Consider the following 13,146-nt stretch of genomic DNA (forward strand, 5'->3'; position numbering starts at 1 on the left):
CCTCCCACCCCCAGCCTCCCCCCCCCCCCCCAGGTCAGGAGTAGTGTCCGTGGAGGCCAAGGTGAGCGAGGCCTCGTGTTAGTCGGAGATCAGCAGCACGGCGAGCAGCAGCCAGCCGAGGCCCAGCAGCAGGGTCAGGCGGACGGGCTCGGCGCCGCCGTCCGACAGGCCCGGGGACGGGAGGGTGGAGTCGCCCTCGTCGCCCCACAATCTGTCGTTCTCGTTTACCTGAAGGGAAACAGGAGAGTCGAGGTTATTCACCCGCCTGCAGGTTCTTTTCAGGACGAGCAGCGGAAAGACAAACCGATCGGTGCAACGGGCAAAGTCTCCACATCCACCGTGAAGACAGGAAGTACCTGAATTGATTTAAAGGGATAGTTCACTGAAAATTGAATTCATTTTTGGGTGAACTATTCCTTTAAGATGTTACGATTTACAATGATTGATTGACGTCGTCACGCGATAAATAACTGAGAAATGAATTGATCAAACTTTACAGAATCATGATCTTTAGGAAGAGTCAAAAGATTTTAGAAATAACAGGTTTTAGACAGTAAACGGGATCATTCTCCAACTTCCTGTCAAACTTTGTTTCAAAACATCACCTGAGGAATTCATCACAGGTAGAGAAGACGTCATAAAAGAGCAGAACCTGATAACCCATGATTCTCTCTGAATTCCTAAAACTGCTCCAACGATTTTTACTTTCAGCTTCAATCAACCAATCAAATCTTACTTCTAAAGCCCATATTCACAAATCACAATTTGTCTGATAGATCTTAACAAGGTGCGACATCCTCTGTTCTTTACCCTCGACAACAGTAAAACTACCATTCAACCTCTATTAAGGGGGGAAAACACATAGAAGCCTGAGAGAGACACGTGTGATGGATCCAGTCAGACGTCAAATAGATGCTGTGTGTGGCAGTGAGCCATCAAAACGTCACAGTATAAAAAGGCATCAAAAATGTCATAAAAATGTCGTCGTATATAGTAAGAAATACAATATCTTTAGTCTAGTGAAGCGTCAAAAATTTAAAAATGTCACAGTTCAGGAAGACGTAAAAATATATTGTAGGAAGGCACCAGAAATGTCACAGTATAATATAGTGAGACATTAAAATGTCATAGTTTAGTAAAACATTAAACTTCAAACCTCAATGCTGTTTCCATGGTTACTTCATATTTTCCTCATTGATAAGTGAAAAGAGTCTTGATGACTTTTTTTTTCAACTTCTGTTTAATCCAGTGCAGATTGAAAAGCACAGAAACTTCTGCAGGGTCAATGTAACTTTAGTTGATTCCTCATTTGAACGAGTCCGACGATTTGACCCGAAAGGAAACTGTACTTTTAACTTTCCTGAGCTGATCCTCGTCTGTCAGGTGACGCGATGTCCACGTGACTCGTCTTCCTCTCGGTGGCGTCGCGTCGGACACGGTGCGGCGACGCCACCGAGCTGGAACAACGCTGCGTGGGATAAATCACGAGCCCCGAGGCCAGAACATGTAATTTGGGCTTTTGGCTCTTTCCTTCACTTTTCCCTCAGGAAATAAGCAAGTGGCCTAGTTATTCATTTAGCTTGTGAAGTTTATTTATATCTGTTGGCACTTTGTCAATTCTGTTATCTACAGTGTTTTTTGAGTTCCCATTAGGAACCACATGCATGGAGCAAACTCCCTCAGCCTGAAATGAAGTATATTCGTTTTTAATTTCCCCTCATGATTAAAATTGAAATTCTGCGTGTGATGCAAAAAACAGATTGTCGGCATCAAAATTGATGTTCAGCTGATGTTTACTTCTTCGTTGTACGAGCTACATTAACAATGTTTACAGAGTGTTTATGCTGTTGATGAAGCAGTTATGAATGTGGGACAGTTGTTTTATACGTTCACACAGAGTATATATATATATTGAGTACACTGAGAGATGTGTGACTAAACTTTAACTCTCTAGAGGAAGAATTGGATCATTTGCAAATATGTAGTTTCGCTGTGACATTTATTCTGGATAACTTCTGTGGCCTTGAATGATGGATTTGGACAAAAGCTTCTGTCAGATGAAGGTTAACGTAACATGAGGATATTTGAGATTTCAGGTCATGATGCAAAAAATCTTAAATCAGCTGCAATTTCCGTGCAGAGCAGCAAATGTTCAGTTTGAGTTGTTTCCTCTCGAATTGAGTGTAACTGACTTTCTCCCCGACACAGTCTGAATCCCACAGGTTCTGTAAATCAAGGTTAGAACAAACCGCTGTGCAGCCACATGACCCAGTTCTGACTCTGTCTCCATCACCGACGTTCTGTTGGAGAAGGTTCTGCATCACGCTCCGGTCTCACCTGAGTCGGTATCTGTGCTCGCAGAATGTTCTGCTCTGTTTCCATGGAGACACCCGGGGCGCTGGTTGTCAGGAACGGGCTCTGGTTGTCCGTCGCCGGACTCGGCATCCCGGGCTGGCCGGCACCCGTCTTCACATCGGATCCATTTCCGAAGGACAGGATGGAATTTTCTGGAACACATGAAGGGCAGAGACGTTTTATAAAAGAGACACACGAGCGTCAGATTCTCCTGATTTCCATCATCTCTAGTTTCCTTTTGATTTTTTCCCTGCATGACTTTTTAATGTGAATGAACTTGGGACTGTACTTTGTATGTGGTCGTGACATGTGAGGTAAACTCAACCTAACACAGAGAGTTATGAGCAGGCTGAATGACGGAGTATTTTTTAAACTGATGACTACAGAATACTAGGATTACCACCCTGCGGTTCACAGGTCACTGCGACCTTTACTCTTTGACCCTCGACCACCAAAATCCAATCAGTTCATCTTTGAGTCCAAGAGAAAGTTTGTGTTGAATGTGAAAGAATTCCCTCCAGGTGCTCTGGAGATCTTGTGTTCACAAGGCAAAACATGTGCTTGAAGAGGTCACAGTGACCTTGGCCTTTGACCACCAAAATATAATCAGTTCATCCTTAAGCCAAAGTGAATGTTTGTACCAAATGTGAAGAACCTCCATTAAGGCCTTCTCGAGATATCGTGTTCACAAGAATATGACGGATTCACTGACAACCTGAAAACATAATTTGATCTTAGTTATAATTCGTTTCCTTGGATAAAGGAAGTCGTGCATCAGTGCTTAAACAGAAAAAGTCAATCCTCATTTCAACCAGAGCAGATTTCTGGATAACAGAAGTTCAGATTTTTCAAAATGTATAAGTTTTCTAGGCTTCTGGTGAGAAACAGCCTGAAAGAGGAGAAACATATGTTATTCATGGGTCTGGGGAACATGTTTAAACATGTTATTCCTGAGGCAATAAAAACAGTGCGGTCTGCAGTGTTGAGCACTGACGGCTGTTTGCCAGCACACGGGACACGGGGGGGGGGGGGGGGGGGGGGGGGGGGGGGGGGGGGGGGGGTGAGAGCAGGAGAATCCTCTTTTCTCTGTGTGAAATCTAAACTGAGGCTGGAAGAGCCCGAGTCAGTGGCAGAGGGAGGCTTTGGTTTTAATCACAGAACTGTCAGAGGCCAGAGTCACACGTGAACAGGAGGAGAACTCAGGTCATTACAGGAAATAATGAACAATAATGAATAATGAACTCAGGCTCAGGGACTAGTTTACGTTATCAGCTGTAGGTAGCATTAGAAAATAGAGGTGGAACGTTTCCAGCCGAACTGAACCCGATCTTCCTACACCGGCTTGTCCGGCCCTTACAAGCCGTCGCCTAGCAACAAAGCTGCGACACGAAATTGTTCTTCGGTTGATTAAAGACGTTGAAAAGACGTTTTTATTTTCAACACGTGTAGCGTTAGCTGTTCGGTTGAGTGCTCACGTTTAAAAATAAATTCTTAATGACATTTTCGAGCTCTAACGTGGTAGTTTGAAAGTTAAACTTCTATCGAGGCCAAAGCACCTTCAATTCAATCAAGCTGCACCACATTCCACACACTCCTAGATATCCGTCCTCTGGATAATCCTGATCCATGAGTTATTCCCTGAGAAACAGGTGAAAAGAAGAATTATCTCATGGTTTTAATGAAATCGTTCCGATAAGCACGAAGGTCGTCGGGTCTCCTGAGAATCGTAGACGCACCCGGCTCCTGTGTGACTCTGATATTCAGCTAAAGTTGTAATAAAGGTAATTTAACGGCGTGATGACGATGAGCCTGTTTACACATGTGCTCCCGAACACACTGTAATTACTGTACCTTGTTATCCAGGCTTCAGTTTATGTCTGTATTTAAATCACCTGCTTCATTCGAGGATATTTGATTAGCACCCGTTAGTTTTCTGCTTTAACGAGACTCTTTGTTTTTCTGTCTCGAAACACAAACACCCACTAACGTGTTGCTTTCAGTGAATCAGGGAAATCCCACAACAACAACATTCAATCAACTCAATTAACCGGAGTTAAGAAGAATCCTCCCAGAATCCTCCAGGGCCCTAATCTCTTCAGAACACCTGTAGCTGATGATGGATCAACCGTCATCTCGGAAACAAAGCTAATTACTTATATTTGTATTTAGGTTATTTGTGCAAAGTTTGAGTTTGTGCAGGATGATTGATTTCAGTGTAGAGATGATGTGAAGCTCAGTGAAGGATTTGAACATCGTCTGGTTCTTTCATTGACTCAGTGAAAAACGGTCTTTGGTGAAATGTGCGAAGGAGACGGAGTCGTGGGCAGTGGAGCCGACACACAAACCACTAATACAGGATGAGATGCTGCAGAGCTACAAGTGGAAAGTGGAAATGAAACAAAACCGTTATGCAACGATAATAATTCTTCATAATAAAATGTTGTCAGGACATGAAAATAAACTGAACATGAAGATGGACGACGCGACTCCACTTCCTCCCTTTGTACAAAAACTAGAGCTAAAACATCCCGGAGGCGGAATTTATCTGCTCGGTCATCGTGGTGTGGAGTCGAGGCCCCGCCCCCTACACACTCTCAACCAGTCATGTGTCAGTCTCAGCTGTCAATCATGATTATTAGCGTCAAATAACAAATTTCAAACATGAACAAACATCAGTGTGCCGCCATTTTTTAATTGAGTTGAAGGAACGAACACGGACGACGTCTTTCCTTCTTTGCTGCAGTTCTTTAAGAAGAGAACGATTGAACGACTCCTTTCACTTTACATTTGATCCAGTATTCATATAAAAATAGATCTTACAGCTACTTTAAAGACATTACTCTCCTCCGACTTGGATCTGGCAGCGGCAGCAGCGGCAGCCATGTTCCGCCACAGTAACAAGCTCTGACGAACACACTCTACATCGCCTGGTCCCGGAGGCAAATGGCACAGGAAGTTAACGACTCGCTGGAGCAGCATGCGAAACATTCGGCAGCTAAAGAGACAGATATTGTGTGTTGATGTTCCGCGGCGCCAAGAGGACAAAATAACAGTATGAATACAAAGTGTGTTGTCAGGTAAATGTGAGGATTTTTACTTGTGTGTTCGCATTGAAACACGAGGACGAACCAAAAGTCCACGATTCACAGAGACTAATCTCTAAAAGCACGGCTCCATCTCCTGCTGCAAAAATCTGGGTAGTTCTTCTCAGATGTTTAATTGCCTCCATCAAGGAGGTTATGTTTCACCACTTCTCATTAGTTTATGTATCAGCAGCATTACTCAAAATCTGTTTAATGAATTTCCATGAAACTTGGTGGACAGGTGAGAAATGGACCAAGAAAGAACCAAAAATTATGTTTTTACGTGGATCAAGACCTGTAATGGCTCTAACTCTAAATCTTTCTTAAACATTGCAACATAGGGCGAAGAAAACATAAAATATTGTGTGCAAATCATTTTAATAAACAGATGATCTTCAACATGAGGGGATTCCATCACCAGCTGATTGAAACTGACAATAGTTGATGTCTTCGCTGTCACAAGTTGCATAAGAACGTCGATTTCAGGCAGCGGCAGATACACGGGAACACGTCTTATTGTTTCTCAACCTTATTTCTTGGTGAAATCTTTAGAAGCAGGATGACGCGGTCTCACCGATGGTAATCTCACTTTCCGAAAAAAAAGAAAAGCCAGACTTTGACTCAGTCCGCGACAAACGAATTTCTCATCTGCCAGTTGTCTGTAACGATGCGATAATGATCCTGATGAATTTTTTAATGGGCCACTTACAGTAAGTAGGCTGTGACTGGGAGGAATGGCCCAGTATGTACATCCTGTGCTATGTATAATTCACAGTCCGCTGGGTTTATATGGTTTTATAACAAAGAGCATTAACATCAACTTCTTGGATTTTCCACAACCACGATGACTTATGATCACATGAGGAATTAATATTCTATAAGCATTCATTTTCATTCGGTTAATGGGCGACTCGACAGCAATTACGTTTGCATGAAAGTCATTTCAATTATAATGTGCTCAAATGAAAACATGAATGAGCGATCCATCTATTAACGTCCCCCGGCTTCGACTGTGAGATGGATGTGGTGCTCAGACGCGGAAATCTGCCCATTATTCCACTTTCTCCCAGCAGAAGCACCCAGAGGCCACTGGCTGGTTACTGGTGATGGGATTTCAAAGCCTCCAGTTAAGTATCGGGGTGTGTGACACACAAAATGCTGATTTCTCACAGGGTCACAACAAATTGATCCGTCCTCCTGAAGTGTTTTCGCCTTTGCAAACAAAATCCTGCGGCAATCAATGCGGCGTCTCGACACCGACTCCCTCCGCTGGTGCATCGCCGAGCGGAGCTGCTCCACGGAGACGGAGCAGGTGGACGGGTGACCCGCGCGCCTTTGTTGCCAACGCCGCAGCTAATTAGAGAAGCTGAAAGTTGCAACAGAACAGAAACGAGTCAATAGCAAGGGGGGGAAGAGAGAGAATAGAACGGAGCATGGCTGAGGGTGTGTTTACACCAGCGCCTTGCAGCAGAGGCTGTGGACCGGCATGCTAATGGCGCTGTGGGTCATTAGCATCGGTGGGACAGGTGGGAAAGTGTGCCGCCGTGCTCAAAGTGTGCAGTTAGCGCTCCGCAGCGTGGACTGATCTCCTGGCAGGGCTGACGGATGACGGAAGCGAGGGGTGCAACTCCAGCTGCTCGCCACCGCTGCCTCCCACCCGCCGTCACGCGGGGACGAAGTACCAATTGGTATCTTCAGCGGTAAGCTGTTGTGACAGTTCCTTTGTAAATGTTTGGACACGGCTGTTTAAAGCGCCGCCATCTCTTTGACTCCCCCCCCCCCCCGAGGGCTTTTTTTAACCCAGTTCGTGGGTGCACCCGAAGCCACGCTGCGGAGAACATCCTGTGCAGGCCCGACCCACTTCCTGTCCGCGGCCTTCCCCGGTCCGGTCGCCCTAACTTTCTCCTGTTACACTACAAGTCCAACATCCAGAAAGAATTTAAATAATTGCAGAAATAAATGAGCCTCACCTCCATCTGTCCTCTCATTTTCCTCCTCACACACTTATCTTTGAAGAAGTCCAGAGCTGCTATTCTGCATAGTGATGCGCTTATTATGGCCGTGATGAGGAGGCAAGGCAGGTGACAGCTGCTTTTACAACCTGAATGTCTTCACTCCAGAGACGGGGAGTTCTCTGCAGCTCTTTTTCCTCCTCTATCTGCAAACGTCTGTATTCTTTCACTGCCGCTATTCTCTCTGTCCACCTCATTAGTTCTGAGGCAGGAAACCAAATTACGCTCAATTACAAAGTCATCAAAGGCCATCTGAAGTCCTGTCTCAGCAAGCAGGCCCCAGAGCAACAGCACTGGGTGGGGGGGGGGTGGGGGTGGGGCGGGTGGGGGGGTGGGGGGGGGGTGGGGGGGGGCGGTGTGTGAAATAATGCTCACAAAAAAGATGCAAGACCCAAGGAGGATTTATTTAATTGACGTCGGTGCCGTCCACTTGTTTAGCAGAACCACCACCGACGGACAGGAGGGCGACAGAATGAAATTACGCTTCATTGTCTGTTTGCTGTGATTGCACGAAGATCGCGGGGAAAAGAGAGAAACGTTCAGGCGGATTCATTTCCCCAATTATTGGCTCTATTCCAAACTCCCCTTGCCAAACCATTACGTACATTTTCTCCCCAAAATAGAAGTGTCGCCTGGCAAATGAGACCGAACGCCGATTGAGATGAGAGTCCGACGCGCATCGCCACTCCGCGAATCGCCTTCCCCATTAGAAACCTGTTCATCCTTATTATCACGTACGCGCTAGCTGGCCTGCGCCGTTTGCCGAGGCAGGCGGAGGGGGGGGGGGGGGTAGTGTCTCTTTGCTCAGACTCGGGGAAATGAGGCCAGTCGGTCTGAGGATTGTTTTGCCGGCTCTCCGAGGAGCTTACAGTAAACAGCACACAGGAGCTGCCTCTGCGAGCCGGAGTCCTGGCTGCAGGATGCACATGAGCGGTTCTGCAGAAAAACAAGGCATCTATCAACCGGCTGGAAAACAAGGGTGACGACTCGGGGGGCGGGGGGGGGTTTGACTCAGGATAATGTGCAATTCATTTGCTTCTCTGAAGATTCCTTGTGTCACTGACGCAGGCCAGGAAGCATCGGACAGGACTTTGCATGTTTACTGTTGTGTTTTCAATGGCTGCTTCATGGCAGATTTCCACCGAAAGGACAATGAATAGTTACTTTAAAAGAAAAGGGCTCTGTGACGTTTCCTCCGACTACATCTACAGACAGAAACAAAGGTTCAGCTCTTTTCCAAATGGCTAAACAAGAAGAAACAGACCTTCACAGCCTCCTTTAGGCTCCATCACACCCCCCTCCTGCACCCGTTTGTATTCCCCTCTGAGTGAATTTCAAAAAATGTGGATAACTCTGTCAGTCGCTCCTCCACAGTGTTTGTGTTGTGGAGAAGAAGAATGAAAGAGAGCGAGAGAAGTTCACACTTTAGCATAACAGAGGGAAACATCGTTGAATAGGCTGTTTGGGAAAGTCACAGATATTTGGGCGAATGCAGCGTCACAGCATCACAAAGGAGCTTTGAGATATTGTTAGAAGTCTCATGGTTGAAGCTTAAAGTGAAATGATGAGAAGTGAGTGAGACTAATAGGAATGCGCAAAGTGTATATGTGACATAAATAACTGCCTGAACAACATATTTATTGTTCTGCAGAACAAAAACCATTAGGAATCACTGTTGGGAGATAAATCAGTTGTGTTATAATGGTTTGGCTCAGACACTAATAAGGTTTGGATCAGCTTTAGGGAAACGGTTTGTATGGAAATGGCCTCTGGACAAATTAACATATGTTTCACTAATCTTAATAACTGTCTCCGTTTGCTTCCAGTCTCCAACAGAAGAAACTGAGCGATCTTCAATAATCACCCTCCTCCTGTTGCTTCCTCTTAAAAAGGCTACCGAGGGTAAAAGGTTGATTTAATAGAGCAAATCCTGATATTTAATCTTGAACGGTTCCATGATGGTTTCTGTACATTTGATGTATTTAGCAGATGGATGAATATGAACAGCTGAGAACTTCCCCTCTACTGGCTTCAGGCCGTCTCACTGTAACGCTGCTCCACATCAAAGAATGTGCGACGGATTATTTTGTTCACAAGCTCGACTTTGTTAATCCTCACGCTCGTCCTGGTTCTTTGTCGAGGTTGTTATTGTCACTGTGTAGCCAGAGAAGTCTCTCTCTCTCTCTCTCTCTCTCTCTCTCTCTCTCCCTCTCTCTCTCTCTCTCTCTCTCTCGTACTCACTCAGGCAGACGTTGTCGTGGAAGAACGTCAGGAAGTCGTTGCACTGCTCCCTGTGGTTCCCGCTCGCTGCACAGGAGCACCAGGGCCCCACGTTGGAGGTGGAGTTGTCAAGGTAGTTGGGTGTTATCGTGCTTCCTGCAGAAAGGGGGGGGGGGGGGGGGGGGGTTACAGGCGTCTTGAAACAGTTCAGCTTATTAAAGGAAAACTTCTCACATTACCGGGTTTACAGCACAATCACGGCGTCTGACCTTGAGATCACAGAAACAGGAAGTAATCTCTTCATTTAATCTGAGAGGAATATGTATTTTTTCCAGCCTGTGGCCCTTTGGGTGTAAACACCTCGTAAAATGTGCCGTTTCTTAAAGAAAAAACTATTTGCGAAGTTTAATGTTCCAACAAATTGAATGTTTGAGACGGTTTGTGTCTGATTTAATCTTATTAGGACCTCAAGCTGATTACCATAATCAAATAAAGGCATTGCTATCATCATATTGCATTAATCAGGTTAAGTTATTAGTGTGATGGAGGAAGTGAGAGGAATTTTAAAGCTGGGATAAATAAAAGTGCATAAAGACAGAAACTGGCAGGTTAGTTAACGGATTCAATTCCAATTACCTAGAAGTGCTGACATCACAGATTATTTTGAAATTCTCTGATCTCAAGTAACAGTCGATGTATTGATCATACACATGAATAGAAGCTGCTCGTTAATATCAGGGCGTCTTATTTGATTCTCGTCCTCCCAGACTTAAAATCAAAGGAGCCCGGTGGAGCTCTTCTCCCCGTGGAGCTTCCTGACGTGAGTTTCTGCTGAGCCGGGCGGTTCCAGCACTTTGATAAGTGCAGCGGCTCCCGGTGCCGAGTCCGAGGCCTCGTCACTGAGGCGTCTCACGTGGATTCTTCGGCCCCTTCGGAGCTTTGCAGCAGTAAATGATTGGGAAGTCTTTTTTTTCCCCATGGCTACGGTAATAAAGCCCTTGTAGCTTGTGCTTCTAAAAGGAGGTTTGGAAATAAAATTGCAGCACTTTGCCGCAGAAATTCTGATTCACCTGCATTGATTTTTCTGGGTCCCAGCTTTCCAAACAACAACACCTCCAGAGTCCCACTTCTACTCCGGCTGTCTGGAAGGGCCAATCACTGCTGCTCAGCTTTCTGTCTCCGTCTTCCTTTATGTCTCCTTCAGTCCCTCACTAACCAACACCCCCCCCACCCCCCCACCCCCCGTTTCTGCAGCAGTGCATTGTTGTCCCATAACGACGCGTTGAGACTGAGTGCTTTTTAACGACCTTTATGTGATCTTTTGTCGGGTTTTTATCTAAAGCACAATAAGCCGTGTTGTGCGCCTCCGTCCCCCCCCACACTCGTTGTCATGTCGGGGATAATTCTCTCAAAACAGCGGTCAATAGTTGTAATTGCACTACTTATAATGCCAGCAGCTTGGCAGGGCGCGCCACAGCCACATTAATCAGCGCTCCATCGATCATCGCGCTGTGCCTCTCATCACAATCCTCCACTCGTTCTTTTGAATCCTGCTCAGTGCACTTGTCCGCTCCCTCCCTTCCTCCCTCCAAAACCTGTTCTGCTCCCGATCCATCACAGAGGGGGTGGGGGGGGGGGGAGTGAGCCAGCGCTGGCACGGGATGATTTGGTTCTTACCTATCAGGCCGGTGTACGCAAGTAGACACGCTCCGTAGTTCTCCTGCTTGCAGCCGCTGGCGCTCGGCTCCGAGGGTTGGCAATCATACTGGAACTGTGCCCAGCGAGACCTGTGGGAGCAATAACATGCCATCCATCATTTACTCATACTTGGCTGCTGCACACGTTGTGTCACTGCAGGTTGGCCGATCCACCGCTGCCTTCTCCGAAACGGGACGTGCGTCTGAAAGCCACAGCGCTCGTCTACCTTCCCGTGGTCCTACATTAACTTCCACCGCCCGTCCAGATCCCCTGCAGAACTTCAACCCCCATTCCTCTCCCCCCCCCCCCCACTTTCCCCTGCCTGTCGTCTCCTGGAGGGTTGCCAGGCTGTAAGGAGTCAATGAGGGGCAAAGATGGGCCTCGGCTCTGCCTCCTAAATACTGTGCTGCCTGGCCGGGAAGAGATGAGACAAATATGGATCTTCCATATAAATATTCCCCCCCCCCCCCCCCCCCCCCCCCACAGCCGCTCTTCGCCTTCTATTCTTCACCTTTTCCCGCCAGCCGCCCAGACATCTAAGCCTCATCATCATCATCGTACAAGGCTATCGCCGCCATCATATCGCATCATCGGCCCCCGTCGACTGGCATTTGCAGCAGGATCCCCTCAGGGCCCCCGCGACTCCCTGCTCGCCCCTCGTTTGTCATGTCATCGTAATGATGTGTGTAAAACTTATAGGCTGTGTTCTAAGTGAAGCTTTCCTCTGCGGGTTAATGCCAGCGGGGGGGGGCGGGGCCGCGCAGGGGGCCTTGAGACGCTCCATCCATCGGGGGCGGCTGCAGGAGACGCCTGATCGATGGCTGTGACAGATGAAGCCCTTTGTTTTCCTGACATTTGAAGAGGAAGAAGATTAAACGCCGGCGACCGTTCGCTGTCGGTGCGAGAGCAGTGTGACTGGATGGGTGTGAGGACTCCATGTTCTCAGTCTCCAGCGACAGAGAGAAATACAGCGTCTGAATCATAATGACTTGGTGCATTGTTGGTTTTCTGATTGGATGTGTAAAGAGATCTTTGTTTCCATCAGTGTCACACGTTCACTGGGATTCAACGTAGGATAAATATGCCCGTTCAGAGGGTCGGTTTTCTCCATCAGGTCTTGGCCGCACGATAATACACATTTTCTGAGCCACGTGTGAATCCCGAGTGATAATGGCTGTTCTGATAATGACTATTTCACGTGGCTGCGTGCTGCTCGGCTGCCTCCCCCAGAAACTGAATACAGAATTTAATGGAACTGCTCAAACACAGTTAATGAGTATAACAATTGAATTAATTAAACAAAGCTGACTAATTGAATCTAAATGAACATTTCAAACCGGCCAGACTCTCCCAAGATTCACAATCCTACTCACAGTGCTGAGGGACCAGGCTCTTTGTGCTTTCTGCAGTTTTCTTGGTAATTTCATAATAATTTCTTTCTGAGATGAGAGTACAGTTTGATATTGGCTTGGTACATGTTGGAATATAGCCTTCTTCTGTAGATACCTGAAGCTAAAACGTGTTGGACCACAGAGATAATGAAAGATTTAACTTATGATCTTCAGAACACACACACTGGACGATTTGGCCAGAACGTCAGACCACACACTTGCTGTTTGTAGGAAACGATTTCAATCAGGTCGAATCATGGCTTCAAATGAATGTGAATTTGCCACATGCTCCATATCCATGCAGCGTTATATTTACCTCCAGTTTACAGGAGTAATGAGGAATATGTGTTCCAGTGTAAAACAGCAGAGAACAAGTTCCTGTTGAAG

The 13,146-nt window shown here is 46.5% G+C and overlaps 1 protein-coding gene across 1 annotated transcript in view; it reads right to left on the bottom strand.

Moving 5' to 3' along the window:
* gfra4a (GDNF family receptor alpha 4a) overlaps positions 1-13,146 on the bottom strand; it is a 112,566-nt gene continuing 99,420 nt past the window's right edge. The window contains exons 5-8 of the mRNA XM_034576847.1: positions 11,348-11,457; positions 9,692-9,826; positions 2,338-2,507; positions 1-228 (exon numbers count right to left, since the gene is read on the bottom strand). Coding sequence (XP_034432738.1) covers positions 79-228; positions 2,338-2,507; positions 9,692-9,826; positions 11,348-11,457 — 565 coding nt within the window. The 3' untranslated portion in view covers positions 1-78. The remainder of the gene's footprint in view (positions 229-2,337; positions 2,508-9,691; positions 9,827-11,347; positions 11,458-13,146) is intronic.

The sequence above is a fragment of the Hippoglossus hippoglossus genome, chromosome 22, assembly GCF_009819705.1.
Source record: "Hippoglossus hippoglossus isolate fHipHip1 chromosome 22, fHipHip1.pri, whole genome shotgun sequence".
NCBI lineage: Eukaryota > Metazoa > Chordata > Actinopteri > Pleuronectiformes > Pleuronectidae > Hippoglossus > Hippoglossus hippoglossus.